Here is a 17,297-nt window from a genome sequence, read left to right on the forward strand (position 1 = left end):
ATAGCTCGGTCGGTAGAGCGGCTTGGCCAGCAACTTGAGGGTTACAGGTTCGATCCCCGCTTCCGCCATCCTAGTCACTGCCGTTGTGTCCTTGGGCAAGACACTTTACCCACCTGCTCCCAGTGCCACCCACACTGGTTTAAATGTAACTTAGATATTGGGTTTCACCATGTAAAGCGCCTTGAGTCACCATAGAAAAAGCGCTATATAAATATAATTCACTTTACTTCACTAAATAAAAACATACTTTTATCTTATTTATGATCATGATTTCTGGTTATGTTAGGCCATCAGAGAAGGCATTGTTGGCCCTGACGGCACACCACTGGATTACCCCCAAAACAACACCATTTTAAGAAGGAACATTCCTTTTATAAAGAAAAACAAACTTTTAGAAGAGAAATATTGCAGAATGTACTAACAACTACAGTAGTTTTATGAAATAATGTAAGAATGATATACACTATTTTCCTTGGAGAATGGACTTCTACGGTGTCTTTTTCCAGCGGCTTCTCCGTCAAACACACCATCAGCAGCTTGTTCATATTTTCTTGGATAAATGTCCATCGCTTAGAGATCCTTTTAACATTCTTAGCTGGCGTTAGACTCTTTTGGCTTCTAAATGGTGGAGACTACCTACATGTAATTGAATATGGTGCCCCGCCAGGGCAAAATAAAAACCACCACACCTTAATAATGATGCTTTTTTTCGTGCATTTAAAGTAATATATTGTATGAATGAGTATATATCCTGTATATAGGATATTAATTGTGCACTATTGACGAGTGATGCCCTGTAAATTCGGACACAGAAGAAAAACTGATCACCGAAACAGCATTGCCAAAACAGGATGTTGTGATGACGTAGGCAAGACTCATACGATTGTCTGGAGCGGAGGCAGCGTGTCTGTGGTGTGGACTTACTTTATGTTTATCCATATGTACCCGCGGGTAACAAACTGTGTAGGTATTAGGAGGACAGTGGCGGCTTTTAAGTAGAGAACGGCTGGAGCAGCAGCACAAAGCAAGTTTGATGTCAGGCTTGTTGCAGCTCTCGCTGTTCATCGCAAACATGGAGCAGCAGAAGGAGTCCTCAAACACGAGTACAGTCTCCAATAACACCAGAAAAACAGGTTAGATCTGTTGCTTGTTGTTTTTAATAAAGAAAAAACTCACTAAAAGAATTAGAGAAGTCTCTAGAAATTTGAAAATTGTCAACAAAGTACATTGTACAAAAAGCAACAATAGAAAAATACAGCAAATAAAAATGTGAAAATTGTCAACAAAGTACATTGTACAAAAAGCAACAACAATAGAAAAATAAAGAAAATAGAAATTTGAAAATTGTCAACAAAGTACATTGTACAAAAAGCAACAATAGAAAAATAAAGCAAAACTATATAAGAAAAAAAAAAACGTAATACTAACAACACTTATTTTGTTATACATGTCCGTATAGATATTTTAAGCCTTTTAAAAGAAATTATACACATGCAAATTATAATGATGATGTCATATTGACCACGCCCCCATCCATGTCCCTAGCAACGCCCCAAGTGACACAGGTGTAATGGCAAACTGAGGAAGAATCTCGCACTGATACGATTGAATTGCTTCTCCAATTAGGAGTCACGCTCTGATGATTTATTTCTTTAATTCAATGAATATCATCTGCTTCTCCCAGGACAACAATGTTATGTTGATCTCCACTGTGACATTTGCTATGCCAACTAATGGCGGAGATGCTTATAACTAAATTATTGTGAGTTACAATTAAAGACAGCTTTTATCTCAAAACACTCTCAAATTGGGCCACTCTTAAATTGAGGTACCACAACAATTGAGCATCTAACAACTAACTACTGTTAAGAAGCTAAAAATGAATACTTGTTGAAGCACATGTTGCATTAGTGACAGCATTCCACCTTGTTGGGTAGGATTCTATCAGCATCTTGCAGGTAATATTTCCGCCTTCTTCCTTGCAAATGTGCTCCACATGTGTCAGATTGAGGGGACATCTCCTTTTTGGATTTATGCTTGGACTCATTGTCAGGTGAATTTTCCCCTTTAGCTTCAGTTTTCCAGCAGTCACCCCAGGGTTTTGGACCAAAACTAACGGCTCGAAGTGCTGGATGCTGACCACTCATGATAATTCAAATGGTACAGTCCTGCCTTCTTCTGGAGTCAAGAGAAAAACATTTCTGAAGGTTGCCTACAGCCATAGCTGCTAATAAGCGCTAGTTAGAGAGTCAGCGATTATTTGCTTTTGTAGAACAACACGCACCAGCGACTATTGCATTGTGGAGGTTGATGGTTGGTTAGGTGCGTATAGGCGACACTTTCTACCAAGGGACACAGTAGGACTGAAAAGATACATCCATGCAGTTTTGCAGTTTTATCTCATGGAACATAGGTGTGAAAACTAGTTGGAGGACTTTGAAAAGGTGCTCTGGTCTTAACTGACCCCTCCATCGATGATAGCGCTGGGAGAAAATTAATCAGAGGTGGCAAATGCACATGTAATGATGAAGTTTGTTTTTGTGTATGTGGCAGCAGTAGATAGAGGTGGTGAACAGATGGAAACTGTACAGTGTAATTGTGTGTATACAGTCGTAAAAAAGTCAGCGAGTTATTTTCCCACACGTCAGACTTCACCTACACTTGTTGCATCTAGATTTACTCAGGGAATGTATTTAAAACTGCCTTTAGGGACATCATACAGATACAAAAAGGTATTGTTCTGTCTATTGTGACATAAGTAAATTAATAGGAGAGGTGAGGTTGCATTAAGACTGAATCACTGTAAATATTTTGTTGAGTTGAGTTTGAGTTTATTTCAAACATGCATGCATACAACATGATACATCGCAATATCCAGTTTTCGCTTTTCAACATGTTCGAAAAGGAGTAGGAAGAAGCAGAGCTTATTTAATCCTACCCCGTGTCCTTTACATAGGTTTTGCTAACACCTTTCTTCACTTCTTGTTCTCTATGTATTCACAAAATACTCCATAAGTAATAACATAAAAACATAAATAGTAATTAATGAAGTAATTTGTAATATATATGGTAAGATAAATAGGATTATCAATACATTCAGAATGTTTATCATGGTTCTTCTTCTTTGTACTTTGTAAACACTTAAAGTTTGAAAAGTTTCATGAATTTGATCATTCTAGTACATTGTTTGATTTCTTTGCTTAATTAATTCCATAATCTAACTCCACATACTGATATACTAAAGGTCTTAAGTGCATACAAATGTTTTAAATGACATTTTTTCTCTAAGGTTGTGTTTCTTCTCTTTTGTTGAGAATAATTGTTGTACATTCTTGGGTAGCAGGTTATAGCCTGCTGTGTGCATAGTCGGGGAATTTCAATATTTTCGATTATGAATAAAGGGTTTGAATGTTCTCTATATCCAACCTTATTTATTTTTCTAACTGATCTTTTTTGTAACACAGTTAATGAATGAAGTGTACTTTTGTAGTTATTTCTCCATATTTCTGCACGGTAACTCTGATATGGTAACACATGCGAGCAGTAGAGAATATGGAGTGATTTTTGGTCCAGTGCATATTTAGCTTTATTCAATATTAACGTGTTTCTTGCTTCTTTATTTTTTATATGAGATTTCCAGTTAATTTATCATCAATCAGTATACCCTAGACATTTGGTTTCATTTACTCTTTCAATTTCTACTCTGTCTATTTGTATTTATATATGACTTTCCAATATTAGCAATATTTTATTTTTACTGAGGTTTTAGGATAGTCTGTTTTTGTCAAACCAGCTTTTTAATTCGTTAATTTCTTCTGTTATTATTTGTATTAGCTTGTAATACCAACTTTAAGTCCTTTGTAACTTTACAAATGTCATTTATATAAGGATTGAACAGTTTTGGTCCCAGTATTGATCCCTGTGGTACACCACAGAATATATTTAGTGTTGTAGACATTTGTTCTGACTTTACATATTGTTTCACAGTGGCATAGGGGTTAGTGCATCTGCCTCACAATACAAAGGTCCTGAGTAGTCAGGGTTCAATCCCAGGCTCGGGATCTTTCTGTGTGGAGTTTGCGTGTCCTCCCCGTGAATGCGTGGGTTCCTTCCGGGTACTCTGGCTTGCTCCCACCTCCAAAGATATGCACCTAGGGATAGGTTGATTGGCAACACTAAAATTGGCATTAGTGTGTGAATGTGAGTTTGAATGTTTTCTGTCTAACTGTGTTGGCCCTGTGATGAGGTGGCGACTTGTCCAGGGTGTAAACCGCCTTCTGCCCATGTGCAGCTGAGATAGTTTCCAACGGGGTTTGTACACCCCTCGCGACTTTTGGAGTTGCGAGGGGTGTACAAACCCCGTTTCCATATGAGTTGGGAAATTGTGTTAAATATAAATATAAACGGAATACAATGATTTGCAAATCATTTTCAACCCATATTCAATTGAATGCACTACAAAGACAAGATATTTAATGTTCAAACTCATAAACTTTTTTTTTTCTGCAAATAATAATTAACTTAGAATTTCATGGCTGCAACACGTGCCAAAGTAGTTGGGAAAGGGCATGTTCACCACTTTGTTACATCACATTTTCTTTAAACAACACTCAATAAACATTTGGGAACTGAGGAAACAAATTGTTGAAGCTTTGAAAGTGGAATTCTTTACCATTCTTGCTTGATGTACAGCTTAAATTGTTCCACAGTCCGGGGTCTTGTAGTCGTATTTTACGCTTCGTAATGCTCCACACATTTTCGATGGGAGACATGTCTGGACTGCAGACGGGCCAGGAAAGTACCCACACGCTTTTACTACGAAGTCATGCTGTTGTAACACGTGGCTTGGCATTGTTTTGCTGAAATAAGCAGGGGCGTCCATGATAATGTTGCTTGGATGACAAGATATGTTGCTCAAAAACCTGTATGGACCATTCAGCATTAATGGTGCCTTTACAGATGTGTAAGGACTAATACACCCCCATACCATCACAGATGCTGGCCTTTTAACTTTGTGCCTATAACAATCCGGATGGTTATTTTCCTTTTTGTTCCGGAGGACACCACGTCCACAGTTTCCAAATATAATTTCAAATGTGGACTCGTCGGACTACAGAACACTTTTCCACTTTGCATCAGTCCATCTTGGATGAGCTCAGACCCAGCGAAGCCGGCGGCGTTCCTGGGTGTTGTTAATAAATGGCTTTCTCTTTGCATAGTAGAGTTTTAACTTGCACTTACAGATGTAGCAACCAACTGTAGTTACTGACAGTGTTTTTATGAAGTATTCCTGAGCCCATGTGGTGATATCCTTTACACACTGATGTCGGTTTTTAATGCAGTGCCGCCTGAGGGATCAAAGGTGCGTAATATCATGGCTTACATGCAGTGATTTCTCCAGATTCTCTAAACCTTTTGAGGATTTTACGGACCGTAGATGGTAATATCTCTAAATTCCTTGCAATAGCTCGTTGAGAAATGTTGTTCTAAAACTGTTCGACAATTTGCCTACAAATTGGTGACCCTCGCCCCATCCTTGTTTGTGAATTACTTAGCATTTATGGAAGCTGCTTTTATACCCAATCATGGCACCCACCTGTTCCCAATTAGCCTGCACACCTGTAGGATGTTCCAAATAAGTGTTTGATGAGCAATCCTCAACTTTATCAGTATTTATTGCCACCTTTCCCAACTTCTTTGTCACGTGTTGCTGGCATCAAATTCTAAAGTTAATGATTATTTGCAAAAAAAAAAAATGTTTATCAGTTTTAACACCAAATACGTTGTCTTTGTAGCATCCATCCATCCATCCATTTTCTACTGTTTATTCCCTTTCGGGGTCGCGGGGGGCGCTGGCGCCTATCTCAGCTACAATCGGGCGGAAGGGGGGTACACCCTGGACAAGTCGCCACCTCATCACAGGGCCAACACAGATAGATAGACAACATTCACACTCACATTCACACATTAGGGCCAATTTAGTGTTGCCAATCAACCTATCCCCAGGTGCATGTCTTTGGAAGTGGGAGGAAGCCGGAGTACCCGGAGGGAACCCACGCATTAAACTGAATATGGGTTAAAAGTGATTTGCAAATCATTGTATTCCGTTTATATTTAAATCTAACACAATTTCCATAACTCATATGGAAACAGGGTTTGTATTTCTGCCATGCTTTCATGATTACATTTTTAATTTTCGGGACATTTGCAGATCCCAAAGTCACAAAAAACGGGTACCAATAGGTAATACAAGTTGGTTTTGCCTAATAGGGCCCCTTAATAACCTTCTGTAGTTGAACCTTTAATGGCAAATAACATTTAGTACAGAAAATTGCCTATATAAATGTAATTTTATTGACGCTGTGGGTCCGGATACCACAAGGCAGCAAAAAACATGTCATCAGCAAAATTTCATAAACTGCAAAAGACTCAGCACTTGTGCGTAGATAGGTATGTTACAGGAAACAACACTATTTCTCATTATAAAGAAACTCATTTTAATACATAAAATAAATTTACATAGCGACTAATTAACACATTTCCTCAAATTGTTATGAAAGCAGGCCACTTTGTATGATTCCTGACCGATGTGATTTCAAAATGTTTCTTTAGTTTTCTTAATGTTGTGATGTAGGGCATTTTTCAGCTATTTACATAATTACTTATTGAACTAACTGGGCATACAGTAAATCATAATGACAAAATGAAAATGCACAATAAGGAAATAAAATAACTTCAAGGGTGCACGTCATAATTTTTTTCTAAATCTAAAACACTTCCTAGTCGTCCACATAATAAGTAATGGTGCTTTTTTGGTCAAAATCTTGTATCGATTATGTTTTTCAGACCATCTTCAAGTCGCTTTTCGACCGTCTCTTCAAGATGTGCTGTTTTGTGGTCTTATTTACGTGCCTCCACTTCAACTGTGTCTTCTCCTCCAATGTTATGGTTTTTATTGTTTTCAAATAGTTTCGGGGGATGCATGTGCATGCATGAGACAGTTTGTCCCAAAACAAGAAAGAAAAAAAGAAGGAACTTATTGACTCTAGCACTTTAAGTGAATCTCTACCATACATGGAGATATATATAAGTCACAAAGGAAAAAAATGTCACAAACAGGGCAAATTTCCAACGTTTGGCGGACGTATGAAGGAAGGAAAGATTGTTTTTTGAATATCTACGCCATGTCTTCATGGTTTGAATTCAAATTTTTTGGACTTATGCAGATCCCAAATACTCAAAAATGGGTACCAATAGGTAAGAAAAGTTGGTTTTGCATAATAGGTCCCCTTTCAGATTAATAAATACAGATGTCCCCTAATGTTTTGCAACTCAACGTTAAGAAAACGGAAATGCTGATTATCGGTCCCGCTAGACATCGACACCTATTTAATACTACCACCTTAACATTTGACAACCAAACAATTACACAAGACCACTCGTTAAAGAATATGGGTGATATATTTGACCCAACTCTCTCATTTGAGTCACACATTAAGAGTGTTACTAAACCAGCCTTCTTTCATCTCCATAATATCGATAAAATTCGTTCCATTTTGTGCGTCCGTTACGTCTCATCTCGATTAGTGTAATATATTATTTTCAGGCCTCCTTATGTCTAGCATTAAAAGATTACAGTTGGTACAAAATGCAGCTGCTAGAATTTTGACAAGAACAAGAAAGTTTGATCATATTACGCCTATACTGGCTCACCTGCACTGGCTTCCTGTGCACTTAAGATGCGACTTTAAGGTTCTATCACTTACGTATAAAATACTAAAGGGTCTATCTCCATCCTATCTTGCCGATTGTATTGTACCATATGTCCCGGCAAGAAATCTGCGTTGGAAGAACTCTGGCTTATTAGTGATTCCCAGAGCCCCAAAAAGTCTGCGGGCTATAGAGCGTTTTATATTCAGCCTCCAGTATGCTGGAATGCCCTACCGGTAACAGTCAGAGATGCGACCTCAGTAGAAGCATTTAAGTCCCATCTTAAAACTAATTTGTATACCCAAGCCTTTAAATAGACCCCCTTTTAGACCAGTTGATCTGCCGTCTCTTTTCTGCTCTGGCCCTTCTCTCCTGCGTGGAGAAGAGGGGCACATTTTAGGTGACCACAGATAAAGCGTTAGCTCAAGATGATCCCCTGCTGGCCCCACTATGGACTGGACTCTCACACTATTAAGTTGATCCATTGCATCGGTCGCCCAGGGAGCTGGGGGTCCCCACATCTGCGGTACCCTCCAAGGTTTGTCATTGTATCCCATTGGGTTGAGTTTTTTCTTGCCCTGATGTGGGATCTGAGCCGAGGATGTCGTTATGGCTTGTGCAGCCCTTTGAGTCACTCGTGATTTAGGGCTATATAAATAAACTTTGATTGCTTAATTGATTGATACAGTAAGTTCAACGTGCAATGAACACAAACATTACCTGCAGTTGTATGTCATTCACAAAACCCTTCAGTAGGGTTGAGTCATATGTGCTGTATTCCTAAAATGCCTCACAATAGTTTCCTGGTGAAACACTGAACAGTGGTGCATTGTGCTTCAATCTACAGCTTGGTGGATGACCGCTGCGTGGTTCAGCCTGACGCGGGTGACCTCAACAACCCTCCAAAGAAGTTCAGAGGTAAGAGGCGCAAGGATTGTCCTCCTGCTGCCTGCCATCATATTTGCTAACTGCTGTGTGTTTATACTGAGATCTCTTTGAGAGACAGTGCTCCATGTGTTGTGCTGTGTTTCTTTGGCGACGGCCACAATATCTCTGCTCACCGGACTTCAAACAGGGATGGCTTTGACAACGTTAATGATTTGTGTGCGAGTGTGCATGTGTGCGTGCGTGTGCGTGTGTTTGTGTTTGTGAGGGTAGTCTTGCATTGATCCATTCACTTCATGAGTGAAGGTAGACACAGATGGTGAAACATCATTGATGTTAATCAAGACTGCTCTCTTGGAAACCTGCTTTCCAAATAAAAAGCCTTTTTGTGAATGCCCTATTAATAGCCTCCATACAGGAAATAGAACTTGTGACCCGTGGTTCACAGGCTGGAGGCATTGCACACAAAGTATCTGATCCTGTGTGGTTCTGACAGTTTTTCACTGTCATCAGTTTGCAAACAAGCAATTTTCAAATGTGTCCCTAAGTTTGCTGAGAAATATGTGTTTGATAGATGTAGAACTAATATTCAGATCAAAGCATTTGACAGAACTGAACGAGCTAATTTAGACTGCCACGTTCACACTTTTGGTTTGGTGCTCTGCTTCAGACCAAGAATACAAACCCTGTTTCCATGAGTTTTTTAAATTGTGTCAAATGTAAATATAAATGGAATGCAATGATTTGCAAATCATTTTCAACCCATATTCAGTTGAATACGTTACAAAGACAGCATATTTGATGTTCAAACTGATTAAAAAAACTTTTGTGCAAATAATCATTAACTTCAGAATTTGATGCCAGCAACACGTGACAAAGAAGTTGGGAAAGGTGGCAATAAATACTGATAAAGTTGAGGAATGCTCATCAAACACTTATTTGGAACATCCCACAGATGTGCAGGCTAATTGGGAAGAGGTGGGTGCAATGATTGGGTATAAAAACAGCTTCCCAAAAAATGCTCAGTCTTTCACAAGAAAGGATAGGGCGAGGTACACCCTTTTGTCCACAACTGCGTGATCAAATAGTCAAACAGTTTAAGAACAACGTTTCTGAAAGTGACATTGCAAGAAATTTAGGGATTTCAACATCTACGGTCCATAATATCATCAAAAGGTTCAGCGAATCTGGAGAAAACACTCCACGTAAGCGGCATGGCCGGAAACCAACATTGAATGATCGTGACCTTCGATCCCTCAGACGACACTGTATCAAAAACCGACATCAATCTCTAAAGGATATCACCACATGGGCTCAGGAACACTTCAGAAAACCACTGTCACTAAATACAGTTTGTCGCTACATCTGTAAGTGCAAGTTAAACCTCTACTATACAAAACGAAAGCCATTTATCAACAACATCCAGAAAGGCCGCCGGCTTCTCTAGATCATCTAAGATGGACTGATGCAAAGTGGGAAAGTGTTCTGTGGTCTGACGAGTCCATATTTCAAATTGTTTTTGGAAATATTCAACATCGTGGCATCCGGACCAAAGTCGAAGCGAACCATCCAGACTGTTATCGACGCAAAGTTCAAAAGCCCACCTCTGTGATGGTATGGGGGTGCATTAGTGCCCAAGGCATGGGTAACTTACACATCTGTCAAGGCACCATTAATGCAGAAAGGTACATACAGGTTTTGGAACAACATATGCTGCCATCTAAGCGCCGTATTTTTCATGGATGCCCCTGCTTATTTCAGCAAGACAATGCCAAGAAACATTCAGCACGTGTAACAACAGTGTAGCTTCGTTATAAAAGTGCGGGTACTTTCCTGGCCCGCCTGCAGTCCAGACCTGTGTCCCATCGAATATGTGTGGCGCATTATGAAGCGTAAAATATGACAACAAGACCCCGAACTGTCGAACAACTTAAGCTGTACATAAAGCAAGAATGGTAAACAATTCCACTTTCAAAGCTTCAACAATTAGTTTCCTCAGTTCCCAAACGTTTATTGAGTGATGTTAAAAGAAAAGGTGATGTAACACAGTGGTGAACATGCCCTTTCCCAACTACTTTGGTACGTGTTGCAGCCATGAAATTCTAAGTTAATTATTATTTGCAAAAAAAAAAGAAAAGTTTATGAGTTTGAACATCAAATATCTTGTCTTTGTAGGGCATTCAATTTAATATGGGTTGAAAAAGATTTGCAAATCATTGTATTCCGTTTATATTTACATATAACACAATTTCCCAATTCATGTGGGAACGGGGTTTGTAAAAAAATATACTTGGTGTGCATTTTGGTGCGGTTGGCTTAGTGTTCATGCTGATATTTCTGTAACTGCCCGAATGCAGCTAGGATAGGCTCCAGCACCCCCCACAACCGCGAGAGGGACAAGCGGTAGAAAATGGATGGATAGATGAATGGACCAAAGGTAGTGTAGGGAAGAACATATGCATCAAGTCAGGATGTGATTGGTTAGGTTCTATGACATATGTGGCATACTGTAGCTCAGATATTCCAAAATACACCAAAATGCCCTCTACCGCTTTATATTGTAAATGCCTAGATTTCACAAAAATCTTCTATTAAACACAGAGCAGAGCAGAGAGACAGCACTTCCAACCCATTTTTCTGGGGTATCAAGTACAGTATCTTTTATACGGCCGACATGTGGAATGTTGAAGTGAAATCGATAAATCCGACATCGTTAAAAAATAAGTCTGATAACCGATTTAAAAAAAATGCTCCAATGGTGTGACTGTGTACTGTGCAGTAGGAGCGTTAGGGTGAGCACTCCTTTTCTCTCGCTGTAACCTTGTGCAACGTCCTCTGAGCTAATTGTAAAAAACATGGTGTTGGTCGTGTGGACTTCTCTTCGCTGTTTCAGTGGAAGATGTTTCGTGTGCTATCTACACCAAATGCTCCGCGAATATTTTGTAAACAGAGAAAAACGTCACGCTTCAACACATAAACCCTTATCAACCACATGAAACGCCAGCAATGTGGAAGACGCCTGCTGCCAAAGGAGCCTCCCCAAACCAGCCGCACAAAAGATATGAACAAACTACAGTTAAATCTAAATCTAAATCTATATATATATATTAGGGGTGTGGGGAAAAATCGATTCGAATACGTTGTGCGATTTAGAATCGATTCTCATTTTGAAAAAATCTATTTCTTTTTTAATATTTTTTTTATTATTATTATTTTTTTTTTATCAATCCAACAAACCACTAGACAGCAATACCATAATAATGCAATCCAATTCCAAAACCAAACCTGACCCAGCAACACTCAGAACTGCAATAAACAGAGCAATTGAGAGGAGACACAAACACGACACAGAACAAACCAAAAGTAGTGAAACAAAAATGAATATTGTCAACAACAGTTTCAATATTAGTTATAATTTCAGCATAGCACTGATTAAAAATCCCTCATTGACATTAGCATTAGACATTTATAAAAATTAAAAAAAAGAACACTAGTGTCACAGTGGCTTACACTTGCATGGCATCTCATAAGCTTGACAACACACTGTGTCCAATATTTTCACAAAGATAGAATAAGTCATATTTTTGGTTTGTTTAATAGTTAAATCAAATTTACATTATTGCAATCAGTTGATAAAACAGTGTCCTTTACAATTATAAAAGCTTGTTTTTTTTTTTAAATCTACTACTCTGCTTGCATGTCAGCAGACTGGGGTAGATCCTGCTGAAATCCTATGTATTGAATGAATACAGAATCGTTTTGAATCAGAAAAATATCGTTTTTGAATCGAGAATCTAATCAAATCCAAAAATATCGATATATTATCGAATCGTGACCCCAAGAATCAATATTGAATCGAATTGTGGGACACCCAAAGATTCACAGCCCTGATATATATATATATATATATATATATATATATATAGCTGAGATAGGCGCCAGCGACCCCAAAAGGGAATAAGCGGTAGGAAATGGATGGAATGGAGATATATATATATATATAATCGATTTTTAAAAAATTACAATCGATTCTGAATCGCACAACGTGAGAATCGCAATTCATATTCGAATCGATTTTTTCCCACACCCCTAATATATATAAACATCGATTTAAAAAAAATGACAATCGATTCTGAATCGCACAACGTGAGAGTCGCGATTCATATTCAAATCGATTTTTTTCCCACACCCCTATAAACCCCTATATATATATATATATATATATATATATATATATGTAGGTGTGGGAAAAAATCACAAGACTACTTAATCTCTACAGATCTGTTTCATGAGGGGTTCCCTCAATCATCAGAAAAAAAAAAAAAATCTCCTGATGATTGAGGGAACCCCTCATGAAACAGATCTGTAGAGATGAAGTAGTCTTGTGATTTTTTCCCACACCTACATATTGCGCTCTACCACGGTATCGAGCACTATTCTCTGGATAATCCAATCAAGACATATATATATATATATATATATATATATATATATATATAAATATATATATATATATATAAATATATAAGATTCGCAGCCCTAATATGTATGTATATGTTTGTATGTGTGTGTGTGTTTTTGTATACTGTATATATATTAGGGGTGTAACGGTACACAAAAATTTCGGTTCGGCACGTAACTCTGTTTAGAGGTCACGGTCCGGTTCATTTTCGGTACAGTAAGAAAACAAAGAAATATAAATTTTTGGGGTCATTTATATACCAAATTTGTAAACAATGGCTTGATCCTTTTAACATTGGGAACACTATAATAATTCTGCCCACGTTAATCCACATTAAACTGCCTCAAGTTGTTGCTTAGATTAAATAAAATTACACAACTTTTTTTCTACATATAAAAAGTGCAACATTAAACAGTTTCAAGTCAACTCATCATGCTTAGTTTATTACAGCATTGGGGAAGCCTCTAGTTGATTTTTATTATGTAAATGTTATATTTTTATCAACATGTGATAGCAGGGACCCTGACATTCAAAACTAGGCTGCTACATTTCTAATGATTAATATAAAAAATAGTACAATAGCAATAGGAGAGACTATTCATCCCTGAACACCATGGAGTTCATGTAGCCTTTATGATGCACTTACATTATTATATACACTATCAGAGACAGAAACTCTTCATTTAACATAATGTCCTTTTTTGCTGCTTCAACACACCTCAATCAACACTGTCCGTAACACGCACACACCGCAAAATGAGCTAACGTTATGCTAAAAGCTAACTAGCCTTCACCTGAAGCCAGGACTGCGAGTGAGCTGAGCTGCAGTTTGTTCCTAGAAGGTCAACGGGCTCATAGTGATGTTTAGAAAGTAGTTGACTTGGAAGTGTTTAGTATAATTTGCGGAGAGTCCGTTGCTCACATGCTCAACACCTACATATCTGCTCGACGCTGAAGCGCTGACTACATGCGCTCTGAATACGCACTGCTGATTGGCTGTTACCGCTACGGTTGTAACCAATCAGATGGTTGTGTGGGTGGGACAATGCAGCTTATTAAGACTTTAGCATAGGCGGCTACTTCATATGTTCGTGTGGAACTCGTCCGGTACTCCTCGCACCGAACCAGAACCCCCGTACCGAAACGGTTCAGTACAAAAACACGTACCGTTACACCCCTAATATATACATATAAAGGGCACAGATTTAACCACGGCCATTTGTGGAAAGTGCCGCAACCTCCCTTGTCACTTGCCGTAATGCCCTAAAACAGACCTGCGCAAATTAAGGCTCGGGGGCCACAAGTGGCCCGTTAAGCCTTTCAATCTGGCCCACCGGACATTCCCAAATAATTTTTTTTAGATATTTAAGATGGAAAGTGTAGCTGCCATTATGATGTGCAGTGATGTTTTCTAATGACCGTAAGGCTTGAACTTTCCAAAGTATTTCAATGCTTGGATTCTGCACTTTTGGATGAAATACCAGTTAGTATTGTAAACTTATTAGTTCCTATGGTAATCTAATTAGTTACTATGGTCATCTATTTAGTTGCTATGGTAATCTACATCACAGCAGCTCAGACGAGGCACCAAGCAGTATGGGTGGGAAGCGTTTCCACAGACGCGGAAGGAGATTTTCCCAACAAAATTCTAAAGCTTAGTGATATATCAGATTGGAGGTGGGTTTGTTTTGTACCCTTCGCGTTCATATTACACTGTTTGTTGCATTTTTGTTGCATTTCACTTGATTGTAAAATATGTCTATCGAAACGGGGTGTGGCATTCATATTTTGTCAATATTCAGTGTTTAATCGTTCATAGAAAAATTTAAAATTCCATTACGTTTTTTAAGGCGGTCTGCCATAAAGTTTTTACCATTCAATCAGACATTATTGTGAGGTTTTGTATTAGTGTTCTTAAAAATAGATATATCGGCCCCCAGACACATTTTTTTCTCTAAATGTGGCCCCCGAGTCAAAATAATTGCCCAGGCCTGCCCTAAAAGTACTGACCAGCATCCGTGGCAACAACATGCTATTACTGTCCTTCACTTTTTATTTGTTAATGGACCAGGGATGTAACGATAAACGGTACAATGATAATTCACAATAAAATTCCAGACGGTTACTTAACTTTTTATTTTCTGAAAAAAGGGCATTTATTAATACATTTTAGGCAACACAAAGTCAGGCGCATGGACAGTAGCGTCGTTTGACTTGATAATCACCGACTTTGCTGCGGAGATTCCCCCTCCGAGCAAACAGAGCCAAGCGCTAGGTTTAACGTTATTTTCCCTCGCTTTCCAGCGTGCGCTTAAAAGCACACTGCTGTGCTTAGATGACGAACGGTTTCCCGAACACTATCGCCTGCTGCATGTTTCTCTCACTCATTAAGCTCTCAGTCACAGCAGAACTGTATGACTGTATGTATTTTTCTCAATACATCGTCCATCAGCTGCTGTGACTGAGAGTTAATGACGTGAGGAAACATGCAGCAGGCGATGTGTTGGGAACGTTGTCACAACTTGTTTATAAAGTCTTTAGTTCGTTGACTGGGCTGCCCACTTGTCCTTTATTTAACTTCAAACTGTATCAGTGTACAAATAACATCAATACTAACAAACATTTATTGTCATTTCATCAAACTGAACGCAGGCTCTGAAGATTGTGTATGAGATGTGAAAGGTGTCACTCCTGTTTTTTATGTTGTGGGCCAGACTGTTGTACTGAACCACTAGGAGGCGTTGGAGAAGAACAAAGCTTGTTTATTAGACTTTATCTTCATTAGCCAAACTTCATTAAGGTATTACTTTATGTGACAGAGCATCGTGTTAATGGTTTATTGCGTATAGTTAATTCTTATACGACGTAATGGATCTGTCCCTTATACAGCAGCTGCATGTACATTTAAATGTACATAACTTAAAAATGTTTTTTTTTTTTTTAAATAACTCCCACAACAAAATCTAAACATAGAGATAAAGACATCATGTAATTACAAAAATCAGACAAGTTGATACTATTAATGAATTTAAAAAATAATATTAGTCTTTAAATATATGGATAACGTTTATCTATAGTCTTTTTTATTAGACATTACAAATTACTATACATGATGGTATTACGTTCACACCCCAACACTGCTTTCTTTACCTAATTATCAATAACCATGAGTTCAATATTGATAGCAATACTCTTAATTATTAACCTGGCCATAATTGGCAGTCCTAGATCTCATACGTGAACACTACTTTTATCTACATGGACAAAAAGTGCAGTTATGTTTTATGGCCATCAGGTGCTATCTTTCAAATTTCTTACACTGTTTTTATTTTTTGATCTCATATGACCATAAAGTGCTATGTTGCACAATTTTCACATTTATTTTAGTTATTTGTGTTATTTTTTTCTGCCATATTACTTTGTAATATTTTTGTTGCTTTCATATGCACATTCAATTTCTACTTGAGGTTGATGAAACAGTGTGTTTATCTACAATAATGTTTCTCTGACAGAAGAAATCACTTTGAATGTGTTGGTTTTTTTTTTAAATATTGAGCATATTTAAAAATACCACAATAATCATAACCTTGATAATTTTGGTCACAATAACTATGATAAGAAATGTTCATACTGTGACATCCCAAAATGGATCATATATATAATATAGCCTGGGATGAGGTGGCGACTTGTCCAGGGTGTACACCGCCTTCCGCCCGATTGTAGCTGAGATAGGCACCAGCAACCCCAAAGGGAATAAGCGGTAGAAAATGGATGGATGGATGGATATATATATATATATATATATATATATATATGTATCCTGTTGTCTCTATACACAAGGAAGTTATACGTGTGTAGTGTATAGAGGCCTCAGTCTAACCTTTCCCAAGACTAAGCTGTACACTATCCAGATACTTACAAAACACAGACAGTTGCAAGGTAAAAAAAAAAAACCCCACAAAGAACGAATATTACGGGTGGCACAAATTAAGCCAAATAGCTTAACAAAATGGGTACATAAAAAAGTAGCGTCAAAGAAAGTAGATCTGGCAATAGCAAAATTAAGTAGAGTGTATTAAGGCTACAACACAGCATGGCAGAAAACAAAATCAACCTGATCTAGTGGTGAGCGGGTGGTTTTAAACTGGATGGGAGGATGATTTGTGGACCGGGATTGGCTAGTTGATTAACAGGTGAAATTAGGAGCAGCTGGGAACAGGAACCGGTAGATTGGCAGCAT

At 38.2% G+C, this 17,297-nt stretch overlaps 1 protein-coding gene across 3 annotated transcripts in view; it reads left to right on the forward strand.

The window, feature by feature from the left end:
- The window catches only part of LOC133535366 (inositol 1,4,5-trisphosphate receptor type 1), a 208,308-nt gene that overhangs the window by 2,761 nt on the left and 188,250 nt on the right, over window positions 1-17,297 (forward strand). For all 3 annotated transcript variants that reach the window (XM_061875143.1, XM_061875144.1, XM_061875145.1), the window contains exon 3: window positions 8,558-8,628. In XM_061875143.1, coding sequence (XP_061731127.1) covers window positions 8,558-8,628 — 71 coding nt within the window. The remainder of the gene's footprint in view (window positions 1-8,557; window positions 8,629-17,297) is intronic.

Source organism: Nerophis ophidion, linkage group LG16, assembly GCF_033978795.1.
Source record: "Nerophis ophidion isolate RoL-2023_Sa linkage group LG16, RoL_Noph_v1.0, whole genome shotgun sequence".
Classification (NCBI taxonomy): Eukaryota; Metazoa; Chordata; class Actinopteri; order Syngnathiformes; family Syngnathidae; genus Nerophis; species Nerophis ophidion.